General features: G+C 46.6%; 1 protein-coding gene across 2 annotated transcripts in view; it reads right to left on the reverse strand.

Annotated features, from left to right (window-relative positions):
- Window positions 1-8,595: 8,595 nt before the first annotated feature.
- LOC146198300 (zinc transporter ZIP1-like) overlaps window positions 8,596-14,444 on the reverse strand; it is a 37,559-nt gene continuing 31,710 nt past the window's right edge. For both annotated transcript variants that reach the window (XM_084593725.1, XM_084593724.1), the window contains exons 3-4: window positions 11,226-11,447; window positions 8,596-9,647 (exon numbers count right to left, since the gene is read on the reverse strand). In XM_084593725.1, the coding sequence (XP_084449851.1) occupies window positions 9,077-9,647; window positions 11,226-11,447 (793 nt within the window). In that variant the 3' untranslated portion in view covers window positions 8,596-9,076. The remainder of the gene's footprint in view (window positions 9,648-11,225; window positions 11,448-14,444) is intronic.

The following is a 14,444-nucleotide window of genomic DNA, read 5'->3' on the forward strand; positions in this document are numbered from 1 at the left end:
GCCAGACCACGCCCCACCGAGCTCACCGAACCGTCAGGAGATTCGGTTCCTCCAGGGGCCTCAGTGGGCGCCTCCCAGGCGCTCTCAACTGCGCCGAACTGACAGGTGGCGCAGTTATGACAGCCGACCACTTTGTTTCTACTGCGGACAACCTGGTCATGTGTATCGGTACTGCCGCCACCGCGAAGAGGGGCAGTCCTTTCCGCTTGCTTCTGCTCGCCGCCGCTTCGACACTGATTCTGCCCAAATCGACGACGACCCTCCGGTCAGCAGGGAAACCGAATCCCCGGGCTTCCGCCGCCGCTCCTCCCCATCGCCACAGCGTTATTCGCCGACGCGTCGCAACACTACTGGCGTTAGCGCACGGCGGTCTCCTAGCCCTCACCGGGGAAACTAAGAGCTGCAACCTCGCGAGGGGAGGTTGCAACCAGTCTAAAAGTGTCGAAACCCTCACCACCGCCGCAATTGCCGACAACCCGGGCTTCTGACGCCGCCGCTAACATTGACATTTCCGCACTACCGCCGAAAATGCCGTACCAGATGATCAGCCATGACGACGAAGCTGACAGCGCCGACCTTGCCGCGCTTCCGCCGCAAATGCCGAAAGGGACGATCAACCCAGATAATTTTGTTAGCGCTGACCTCGCCGTTTCCATTGATGGGCTGGCGGTACATGCTCTGGTGGATACCGGGGCAGATTTTTCAATTATTAGCCAGAAACTGGCCGACACCCTGCGCAAAGTAAAAACTGAATGGACTGGGCCAGTAATAAGAAGTGCTGGGGGTCAGCTACTGGCACCGACAGGGAAATGCACTGCCCGGATAGGAATAGGAAACGCGGTGTTTGTTGGCAGCTTCGTTATTCTCCCTGACTGCTGCAAAGACCTCATCTTGGGCATGGACTTTCTGCGTCTTCATGGGGCTGTAATCAGCATCCGTGACAGCATCGTTGCCTTCACCAATAACCATGAAGACCTTGGTTATGCGCAGGTACCACTATTGCCCTTACGCGTCGCCAATGAGACGGTGACATTACCTCCGAGATCATGTTCTCTTGTTGAAGTGAAATGCGACGTGGCGCATACAGGCGATGGCGTCGCCGAACGGGCAGTTACCCTGGTACTCAGCCGAGGTGTTTCTATAGCTCGAGGGCTGGTCAACTTGACCAATGGGCATACCGAACTGCTGCTGACAAACTTCAGCGACGAGCGTCAGCAAATTCCGAAAGGCACAACTGTGGCCTTTTTCGACAGCCTCCCAAATGCGCAGCACTGCTGCTTACTGCAACAGAGAGGATCAGTGTGCAAGACACCCGTAACCATCGTTGATGTGAGCCCAAATCTGTCTTCTTCAGAGCGGGACCGCCTTTTGGATCTCATAGATCAATTTCGAGACTGTTTTGCTTCAGAATCGCGGATCGGCCAAACGCCTTTGACAAAACATCGAATTATCACGGATGACTCGATTCGCCCGATTCGACAAAATCCTTACCGTGTGGCTCCGAAAGAACGTGAAGCCATTCAGCGCCAGGTGGCCGAAATGCTTAGAGACGACGTTATCCAGCCGTCACAGAGTCCCTGGGCTTCTCCCGTGGTACTTGTTAAAAAGAAAGACGGCAGCTTACGATTTTGCATAGACTATCGCAAGCTCAACCAAGTGACTAAAAAAGACGTGTACCCTCTCCCTCGCATCGACGACTCCTTGGATCGCCTACGAAATGCACGTTACTTCTCGTCGATGGACTTGAAAAGTGGATATTGGCAAATCGAAGTGGATGAGAGGGATCGGGAGAAGACAGCATTCATCACTCCCGACGGATTGTATGAGTTCAAGGTGCTTCCGTTCGGTTTATGCTCGGCGCCAGCAACATTTCAGAGACTGATGGACACTGTGCTTTCGGGACTTAAGTGGCAAACATGCTTGGTGTATCTTGACGACGTGATAGTGTTTTCGGCTACATTTGAAGACGTTCAAATGTTCAGCGACGTTTAACCGACGTCACTTATGAGGTGATCCCAGACGGGGTGTCGACATCAAAGCGACGCCAGCACCAAGCTGACGTCGTCCACGTCGTGCGTATGAAGCCATACCACTCAGCCTGACCTTAACCTCCTACTTCCTTTTTTTTTCACATCGGGACGATGCTTCCTAAGGAGGGGGGCAAATGCCGCATAGAAGACGACGCAAAAGATGACGACTATGGCAACACAAGCGCGAGCTGAAAGAAGAAGGAGGAAGCTTGATCGCAAGACTCGTTCTAGGCCAATAATCAAACCGTCTTATATTTCGACCCTCCTTGGCGTTCTGTCGAGACGTGACAATATGCACCTTACCTACGATCCCATTTCCATCCTTGTTCTAACCCCTCTTGTTCCAAATACCCAGCTCTATATGCCAGTCTAGAACGCTGCCTCTTTTCCTGTCTCACAGTCCAGTCCCTGCAAACCCTTCCTTCTCTTTACTCCTCCTGGAGCGCCTGGATCTCGTCGGTCCAACTGGAAGACCAGCTTGCCTTGGTGCGCCAGGCGCAGGATATGTTGAACGCTTATCGTCGTTCTTAAATAAAGTGTCTCTCTTCCTACCTCTTTATCACATGAACGACGGCGCGACATAAACATTCGGCGGGTTGTTTGATGCGCTTGCTTGCCCCCTAGGTGCCTTTCCATGCTGTGCACGCTGTCTGCTAACTATATCTTTAGGGTGCCTCGATGACCAGCGAGGCATCGAGGCACCTTATATATCTTTCTCTGCCAACGCTATCTGCCGCCCAGTTTTCCTTTACAACTCTCACGACCTACGCGCCGCGGTGCCTCAGTGGTTAGGACGCTTTGTTACTGAGCTGGAATACCCGGTTTTGAACTAATTCGAAGCGGCCGCGTTTTGGTGGAGGCTGGTGGATATTGTGCGATGCCAGTGATAGTTAAAGATCCCCAGTTGGGCGAAATTATTCCTTCATTATTCCGCAGTCCTCCAACACGGCACCAATTTCTGGTTTTCTTCTTTCCCTTCCACCTTCGCCCTCTTTATTACGGAAGAGGGAAAGAATTCCACCAAGAAGTGAAAAAGATACTGTGTGTTCCGTTCTTCAAAACCAATTTTTATTTTCTACTGCGCCTTGTCCGACTTTAAGTGTGTTTCCTCACTCATTAGTTGCTGCGGTCCGAGAATCGTGCAGATGGCAAAACGGGGATTTTTCGTGCCATGACGCCGACCGTATACAAATACATGTTTCGTCATAATAGGACACTTAAGGTTTTTGCCTTAAAGAACGGTTGCAATTTTAAGTTCAAATCATTTCGTTATTTTGAAGAGGGTGTTAGCAAACAGCTTAACAACCGTTTTGTACCTAAGCACAGCCAGAAGCAATATGAACCAATCATACGCCAGTAATTGTTCGAAAAACTTGAGACATACCACGTCACAAGGTGCAATTATTAGAACGTTAAGGATTTAAAAAACATTAACTGCGATTTCAAAACTCAATGTGCAGAACGGCTAACGACAACTCTGGCGTGCACATGTCTCACCAGGTTAAAAAGCATACGTCACAAAATCACGCAGGACATTCCTCTAGTGCAATTAGAACAGCCACAAATGCACAATCGGCACGCTTCTACTGCTTTGCCTGTACCGCCTGTGCACTTATTTTTTTTTTCGGGATTTAACACGCGTCCACGAAGTATATATAGAAACATACTTCGATCTTGCATTAGCTTTCAGCTGCATTTTGAATAAACGGAGCTTCGGCGCTGATCGCGCCGGAATGAGCGTAAGATTCTGTTGTCAGCTTGGACCTCAAAGTGCATGGCCACTTTAGTCCAGACCATGGAAAGCACCCGCCGTCATCTCCGATAAGTGATAAGTTACCCTCCGAAAGCCATATTAGTAATCGTTTATTCAGTCTTCACAATAAATAAATAAATAAATAAATAAATAAATAAATAAATAAATAAATAAATAAATAAATAAATAAATAAATAAATAAATAAATAAATAAATAAATAAATAAATAAAATATAAACAGCGAAGCTACGTGGTTCAAAGGAGCCTCCGTTTGATTGCTTTCTTTCATTATTTGCAGCCCATTTAGTTGACCCGTTGACGTGACCGGCGGCTCCTGATTTTGCTGTTTTTATATATTTAAAGAAAAACACCGTCGTACCAATGCGGCGGCTTAAAAGGCTCAGTGCCAGGGCGGACAAGAGACAAGCAATGTGCACAGCTTGTAGCTGTTCTTTTCGGAAAAGATCTTTATTACCCCTGTCCTGGGAATGTACACAATTGGCCAACGCAGAAAGCACACATAGACAGCTGCACTAAAATAAAAACCGAGCACACAAGCGATGGCGAAAGTGCCTCTTTATCAATGGAAGCGCATCTAGCAAGCGATTTTTACCCATTTTGCAGTTCTGATGGTCGCCATACCATTGACGCGGCTTTCGTTACAGCTTTTTTAATGCACTCTTTCAAAGCTTGATGCAACGATTTACTGCAGGCACGCATTAATTAGATGGCTGAAGAAGTACGCGAAGCAATCGGAGTACGAAGGACGGCAGGTAAGTGAGCACGCACTGTGAACGCGGCCGCATTTATGACGCTTCAGAACGGGTGGGTCGCCAAAGACCAAGCATTTCGGCTGGGGGTACTCCAATGATAAGAGCCTGAATGAAGCAATGAAAACTCCCCTGTCTAGAGTGATGGAAGAAACACGGCGTCGCCCGTGTCGGCGATAAGGCATCGAAACGACAAGATGGGACTGATGAACCTTTACTGTCTCTATTCGTTTACGCTTCTATATAGATAGAGCTGGGAGACAGTTTGGGTACTACTTGCGCACTCTATTTTACTTTTTGGAGCCCCGTAGCATGTCGCCATGGTAATTCTACGCCGCCGCGAGAACATCAATGTGTATACGTTTATAAATGAAAAGGAAACACACACACACACACACACACACACACACACACACACACACACACACACACACACACACACACACACACACACACACACACACACACACACACACACACACACACACACACACACACACACACACACACACACACACACACACACACACACACACACACACACACACACACACACACACACACACACACACACACACACACACACACACACACACACACACACACACACACACACACACACACACACACACACACACACACACACACACACACACACACACACACACACACACACACACACACACACACACACACACACACACACACACACACACACACACACACACACACACACACACACACACACACACACACACACACACACACACACACACACACACACACACACACACACACACACACACACACACACACACACACACACACACACACACACACACACACACACACACACACACACACACACACACACACACACACACACACACACACACACACACACACACACACACACACACACACACACACACACACACACACACACACACACACACACACACACACACACACACACACACACACACACACACACACACACACACACACACACACACACACACACACACACACACACACACACACACACACACACACACACACACACACACACACACACACACACACACACACACACACACACACACACACACACACACACACACACACACACACACACACACACACACACACACACACACACACACACACACACACACACACACACACACACACACACACACACACACACACACACACACACACACACACACACACACACACACACACACACACACACACACACACACACACACACACACACACACACACACACACACACACACACACACACACACACACACACACACACACACACACACACACACACACACACACACACACACACACACACACACACACACACACACACACACACACACACACACACACACACACACACACACACACACACACACACACACACACACACACACACACACACACACACACACACACACACACACACACACACACACACACACACACACACACACACACACACACACACACACACACACACACACACACACACACACACACACACACACACACACACACACACACACACACACACACACACACACACACACACACACACACACACACACACACACACACACACACACACACACACACACACACACACACACACACACACACACACACACACACACACACACACACACACACACACACACACACACACACACACACACACACACACACACACACACACACACACACACACACACACACACACACACACACACACACACACACACGCGCGCGCGCGCGCACACGCACACGCACACGCACACACACACACACACACACACACACGGTATATATATATATATATATATATATATATATATATATATATATATATATACGAGCTGGAGCATGAGCCATCATTTCGCCTTGGTAGTACCCGGACAGACAAGGCCTCGAAAAACAGTGATCTTTTTAACTGGCTACGCGCACTGTTTTTCACTGCTCACTGATCACTGCGCCACCCCGGCGCAGCGGTAAGGCGCTCGACTACTGTGCCCAAGGACGCGGGATCGAATCCCGGCCTCGGCGGCCGCTTTTCGGTGGAGGCTAAACGGAGTGGCGTCCGTGAGCTGTGCGGTGTCAGTGCACGTTAAAGAACCCAGGTGGTCGAAATTTCCGGAGTTCTCCACTACGGCGTCTCTCATGGCCTGAGCAACTTTGGGACGTTAAACCCCACAAACCAACCAACCATCCCTAGGGACCATGGTATGGTCGCTGAAAATTTTCTACTGGGCTTATAGAACGCGAGAAGGAAAATTCCAAACGCTGGATAATTTCTCGGTTGTTCATTAAATGGTTTAACTCACTGTCTCTCTCTCTCACTGCTTGCTTACAAGATAACTAATACATGAAGAACTGCTATCCATGCGATGAACAAAAAGGCAACATAGGAATGAATGTTCGGAACTTCCGATGGTCATATTGCTTGATTCAAACATGTAAGAACGGCAACTTTACACGTTTAGAAACTCGTAAGAAGTATATCTACAAAAAAAAAAAAATACTGACTCTTATGTTGGAAACTATGCACTTTCTAAACTGCTCAAATACTCTTGATATCAGAAAATGAGAGCAACAGATGTTTAAAGCCGTTTTGCGTGATGGGGCTCTGAAAATAAACCCTGTAATCTATTTCACTTTCTGCCCGCAAAGTATTGCCATTTATTCGAATTATCAGACGTCTTCCATACACTTTTATCCCGCTCTTTTTCTATTCAGTGTATGTGTTCTGTAAGTCCCAGATAAATGAAAGAAAAAAAAATGTTTCCGCTGCTCGCGACATGATAATTAGTTTATTGACATGAAAGAGCAAGCACAGCATTAGAGGTCCCATGTCGGCATATTCATGCATACAGAGTGCTGCCAGAATAATACAAGCTGCATGGAAAGAATCCTACAAATCATAAAAAAAAATAAGACACGAATATGATCATGAATAGGTTTTACACCTCAAAGAAGGTGTAGGCGTTCTCACAGCAATTCTATCAAAACGAGCAAAAAGAGTGATATCTCTTTGGAGACTGACACGGCTGAGTATTCTATCATGATGACTAAATGCTTGGCTTATACGCTGTATTGATAAGATGCGAAATTACCTAATATAATACAATATAATAGCACTGAACACATTAAAGACGTCGCGACAATGTGAAATGCATCACTGCTCCATTGTCGCTTGTAGATAGTATAGGTGACATGTTTGTATCTCACTCATGAGCCCCTCACAGTTTCGAACTCGCACGCACACACAAAGATAAAAAATAAGGAGCACCACTTCTAGGCTAACTTTGCAATGAAAGCATCAAATATCACCGCCGTGCTTACCTGGAGTAGTCGCGGAGCAAATTTACGGGATGCATGCGTTAGGAATAAATTGACCGCAGCACCGCCTTCTGACCCCGTATCTCAGCAGCATGCCTGACGGCACAGACATTATTTTTATTTGACGCACTCATGTATCGTAGTTTTTCGGTTCTGATCGTCCATGAGATCTGTTGTGCCAGTTACGTGAACATCTCAACGCAGACAAAAAATTTTGATAGCTGGTGTGTTTTTTCAAGGGCACTATTCTCAGGATATTCATGGTCAAATTTCAGCATGCGCACGTGGTACTGGAGAGTCTGTGCCTGCCGGCACTGGGTCTCCGTTTTGAACCTCTTCTCCAAAAAGTGGAAAGAAGGTCGCCCTGACATGCTTCTTTTCAGTGGTTTAGGCAGAGTCAGCTGAAAATAAATTTTGATGTATATCTAGTCTTGCCCCGATGAAGCAGTGACAAGCCAGATAACAACACGGGAAGTCTGAATACTGGCACAGCTTATTCGCAATGGAGCCCAAAAATCTATCGGTTTTTGTTAGGCTTTTTTGCTTGAGAAAAACACTGCGGAGATATGCATACTGTATGTTAAGATTTTTGTTTCTTTTTTCCCAAGTAGTTCTACCCCCTCCCCCCCTCCCTCCCTCCTTTTTTTTTTACCCGTGTTCTTCTAGCAACTGTGCCCATTTAGTCTGGCCGGTGCACAACAATGCCGGACACATTGAGTCACACAACTGACAGCAGTACCGTCCTTTAAAACATATTTTAAACTCTCTTAGAGGTAGTCTGTGACCAAAGTATTCGTTACCCTTGCTTTACGTATTTGTATTCACCTTAAGGTGGATGACAATTATGTGTGCCTGCAGCCATATAAAGCTGGAGTATAAGAGGTACATAATGCACACTTAGGAACAACTCTCATCACGAGCTGGCATTCGACCCTTGCCCGTCTCGTGCATGGCCCTTGGCCTGGAGGTGTAGCACCCTGTCTTAAAAAGGTGCCATAGCGAACACAATACAAAAGTGACTTGCTCACTATCCACGTATACAGCTCTAAAAAGCACAGTCTTTGGCAGTGGACGCACGACGTCGGTGTCGAGCGAAGGTCACAGCGACAATTCGCACTTCTCACGGGTCACCACACGTCTGGAAGGCCGAAGCGTAGCAGTATCGTGCACACTACTCCCGCCGCAGCAGGCGGGAACGAGCAGCAGCTGGATGCTGATCTAGTGTAAGGGCAGAGAATGCCGAGCGCACTCGCGCACAGAAGGATGCCGCAGGAAAATGTGTCAGCGATGCCCACGTAGAACCTTGATATCTTCCACTGTGTCTCAGCGCCGATAACGAAGGCCACCGCAGGCAGTAGGGCGAGCAGAAAACACCCGATGAGAGGAACTCTTGACCGAGGCCCTGATGTGTACAACACCACGGCCAGGGCGACGGAGGCCATGACCGTGTTCGCTATGGTTGTCTTGAAACCATTGCTGGCCACTTCTGACAGGTGATCGGGAATTTGTCCAAGCGTGAAACACTGCAGCATGTAATACACGGTCAAGATGCCGGCGGCTGTCACGGAAGCCCAGAGGTCCACAGGTGGAAGTGGTTTGTCCCTTGGGTGCATGTCTGAATGCGCACGACTGGATTCAGTGGCTCCGTAGTCGACACTTCCTGAGTAGGATGACAGCATGGTGCTCTCGGTACGGGACCTGCACATAAATTTCAGTTACTATTGGCCCTTTGGGCATTGCATGCAGTGTAGCGGGATTAGGAAAAAAAAAGGGGGGGGGGGTGTAGAGGAGAAGAACGCGGGTACATTTAATTGTAAGCTATAGAAAGAATTACTGCACGCGGTGCAGCAATTCCAGTTTAACTAACAATAGTAGCGAGGAAAACAAAGATTACAGTCCTAAATAGTAAATTACTATATATATGGAAAGAGTTTTACCCAAGAGGGATGCAGGATTCAAGACAATTGTATGAAATTAGGGGGCGTTGAGTCCGTGAATCGCTAGAGAACTTGCGAAATCAAAAGCATGTGGCAAACTTAGGTAAATCACTTTCGATAAATCATGTTTCAGTTCAAAGCATATTGTAACGTGGTGGTGACAATGCCGTTGACAACAAATGAAGAGACGATCTTCGCAGGAATCAATCCTTTATTCGGCTGACCTGAGCCCGCAGAATAACTAAGCAATCGGCGGCGGCGGCGATAGCAACGATCGTGCTCAGCGCTCGTCAATCTACGAATGCCAGTTTCATTTGTCAGCGCTGAATTTAAAGGCGGCGAGGAAAGATCTAGATAAAGCCGCAAACGGTGACTAGCACGACCTGGAACATTGTAGAAATACACGCGAGCGGCCGAAATCTTCGAGATACAACCCGACGCATCTTTCGCGACAAACAAAACGATAAAGCATCGTCTCGTGACAACGAGCATGAACAAACAGAGAATACAGAATCTATCTGCGCACTAAAATCACAGGGATAAGGCCGCATGACAGCGGCTGTCGCGAAAGAACAAATAAAAATTTAAGTAGTTCGCGGCAATATTATGCAGGGTATCAAGGTGAGTCTTAGAACAATAAAACTAATTAATAAAGAGTGGAACATTTGTTACTAAACTGATGGGCCTGATTATGCAGCCAAGTATCATAGAACAGATATTACATTAGGCACAAGTTCACATCTTTCTCAAAAATTCAGCTGGAATACGAAAATGACTATTCTCAAGTTCATTCAAAATTGGTGCAATAATTCAGCCACCTTACATAATAACAATAATTGGTTCGCAGGAAAGGAAGGCGCAGCATCCATCACACTAGTCCGTAAACACCTGAACTGCGCTATAAGGAAGGGAAGAAGATGGGAGTGAGAGCAGAAAGAGAGAAAGAGGTTCCGGTAGTGGAAGGATTAGGAGTAATTTTCCAGCCACCTTAGAGCCCGGTATTGATTCCTAGCACATTCTTTCTGCGAGGCGATGTATGTACTTCATATGCAGAGTTATATGCTCATCGCCTCATGTTAAGGTCCTGATGTGCTCAGGTTGAGTACAAGACAGCTAAGAAAGGTGTACGCGCTTGAAGAACATTGAAGTGCTGCGCACACGTCGTTACCAAACTTTCCTCGTAGGTGAAACACGCAGGCGATAGGAGATGACTAGTAATAATGCCAGTAGCTAACGCTACTGGGCCCCGTGGCCAAACTAAGTGATGTCTGTGTTGTATATGTAGACATAAATGCCTCAGGATACTTTGAAAACCGTTAAACAGCGTTTTCTCACTCACAGGCGCCTTGTCGACCTCGTGCGTGCAGCCCTGTCAGCAATGAAACGGCCTAGCTGCTGGAGGCACAGGCCGACTGCGAAGCCGATGCACACCACTATTTCTGCGGCCGGCAGTTCGTACGACGTGGCCTGGTTCAGTGTCTTGGAGCCCGTGTACAGCATGTTGACGAACGACACACCGAACAAGGCCCCTCCGCTGAACAGTAGCGCGGCTCGGTGGTACCTGCGAGATGACGTGACATAAATGATATCAGGGCTGGGTAAAATATCAAGTTTGCTGTACTGCCACTTAGCTTTACGAAAGTTACAAAATTTCGGTCACGCGAGCGAGCGATGCATAATCGTACAGTGCACGTGCAGTTCCAGATGTAATTTTGACCCCACCCACTCGCTTTCAAGGCTGGACTGGTACTGAAGCTGCGTTTGCGCTTTAGCTGTAGAGTAGAGATACGCCGTTGACTGTACAAACTCCAGGCTTGTTCCTTGTCCTTTACGGTATCTTTAGAATCTTTAGATATCTTGAAAAACGGATCATGCCGGCGATTTATTCCAGCTGCTCATTCCACGTATTGACAACAGTGGAAAAGTCGCCCGCTGAATACTGACAGAGAATTTGCAGTTAGGGAACTGGTGCATGTTCAAGCACTACACAGTACGATTTCTTTTTAATGCTAATACATTTCTTGCCTCATGAGGGGCGTCATCATAGCCTGTCTGCAGATTGTACAAAGACTCACATCAGAAGGTGTCCGCACGAACTGTTAATAATTAAAAGGAAAACTGATTTTAGGGATAGAGAGAAGGCAGAGGTTTCGATTTCTAAAATATGTTCACGAGCTTCATTTCCAGTAAACGTCCTGGGTTCGAGTACTAGAAAAGGTCTTAGGATCGACTCACAAAACGGTCGTGGGTTCGAGCTCCAAGAAAGATTGTGGTCTCAAGTACCAGAGAAGGTCATGGGTTCAAGCATGGTGAATAATGTGAGTTCCAGCCAAGGTCGTGCGTTCGAGTCCCTTGCTCAGTAGTATTAAGAGATATGCTTTCGCATTTACTGCATTTAAGCGGAACTTAAGCGCACCCCTGGAAGTTTTTCAAAGATGATATGTGAAGGGTCGAACGCACGGTACAAGTAGATGTGTCGTTCGTTGATTTCTAACTTCTGTGGAAAAATGACACTGTGCAGCGCGCTAGTATATATTCATGCTTTAACCAACTAGCTCTACACAGGCAGTACTCTAAGTGGTTTAGAAAAGGTGTGTAGTTCGTACAAGGTGAGCCGCACAAAGTGGACCCTTCGTTTGTAGAACCGGACTGTTAAATTCCTGCTGAAAATACGTACTGGTATTCTAATACAAAAATGTCTTGGTACTGCCCATGCTTTTAGATGTCTACTTCCACGCTTTTCATTATCCTTTTACTCTGTAAGTGTACGGAAAATATTGATTGCTGACTATTTCTGAAGTTTTATTCTTTACTGAGCAATACGACTACCCCGGCGAGCGTCTATAGAAAACTGGTCTCTTGATGCCGGCAGTTCTTAGTCAGAAGAATAGTGTATTGAACCCCTCATACCTCAAAATTCTTGGTGAGCCAACGACTGTAAGAAATTTTCAAGAAACCTTTGGTTGAAAATTTAGGGATTGAGCCTTTTCTTTTAAGAGATTCATACGCGCTCTCGCCAGGCCATATCATCGGAAGCTAACTAGAATATATCGGAAAAACTCCAACAAGTTTGGATCATAAGTAGGATCGTTAGTCTAGTAAGCTCTAGAAAGGTGGCATTAAAAGGACGAGTTTACTGGCTTGAAGCGGACTTCTAAATGCTCTTCGAGGCATGACGCGAAAGATTGGATGTGAACCGCAGCTTTTTGGATTGAATATATTGGTTGACCCCAGCATGCATCCCCGGATTTTCTTTAGAATATCTCTTCATTCGTGAATGCGATAGCGAATCTACCAGTGACACATTGCATGTCAGCTTCTTGTCTGGAATGCCATACGTATCACACCGTCACACGTACTTAATTTTTTTCAGCCGCTACTCCATCATGTATGAACCACCATCGTTTGCGCTTTGTTGAGCGTGTTAGCCTTGTCATGTGCGAATGCCTGTACACTGCGTTGTTGTCTTTCTGTCTTAGAGCGTTAGATGTACTGAATCGTTGGATCTACTGCTCACATTCGTCAAGGTTGCGTTATTGAGCAAAATGTAAACAATGGTGGTCGCCATGGCAACGGCACGAATCCATCGCAGGTAAGGCAGAGCTCATCACAGATAGAGAGTGCCACTGCGGAACTCTATATTGGTGATGAGAGAGTCTTAGTGCAAGGTGAATAACAATAGTAATTATTATTCATACCTTGCACTAAGTCTAGCTTCAAGTTACACACAGAAACATTGCCTTTGAGACTTGGCTTCATAAAAATGGTATTTTCGTGTCATCTGTGAACTGCCGCATTTGTGATGTTCCGGAAAAGATTGAACAGTGCTCCATTAATTGTAAGGACGCAAGAAAAAAACATAAAAATCAAATCTTTGCACAAGAGTTCTCGTGGCACTGAGAATAAGAGCTCTTTTGAAAAATATACTGTCAGAAAACGCACATAAAAGTATAGCTCCTGTATAAATCCACATAAATAAGGACTGCCAGCGAAGTTGGAGAATACAACCATGGCTGGTAAATTGTTGGACGGAAACCCGTCTGGCGAGGCGGCAACGTAGTAGAAAACCGAACACTCGCCAAAATAATAAAAAGAAAAAGGACAAACACTAACAATGTGGCTAATTAGCATTAACTAAATTTGTAGAAAAGCTCGAAGTATTGGGTGGGATGTATCAGGAAACATATAAAGTGAGCCACAATCTGTTGCTCCTATATGTCAATCTGCCGCCCAATCTGCCACCGGCTCTGACAGGTCGGAAAAGGTAATCACGTCACATGGGTTCCATGAAAGAATTTGTTTTGCGATTGTTCACCACGCCAGGACTTCTATGCTATCGCCAAAGCAGATCACGCCTCCTGTAAAACTACAACACACACTCGCGATTTGCAGCAAACATCGTCGTCTTCACCAAGTTCTATCTGCAACACCTCTTCATGAAGTTGCACCTGTCGCGCTCCTACATTTAACCTACGTAAATGCGCCATCACATAGAGTGCGACTGTGATCGATCGCGAGCGTAGTGACAGGTGAATCCACCAGGCGGGTTGACAAAGAG

The sequence above is a fragment of the Amblyomma maculatum genome, chromosome 2 (assembly GCF_055883805.1).
Source record: "Amblyomma maculatum isolate TAMU_Amacu chromosome 2, ASM5588380v1, whole genome shotgun sequence".
NCBI lineage: Eukaryota > Metazoa > Arthropoda > Arachnida > Ixodida > Ixodidae > Amblyomma > Amblyomma maculatum.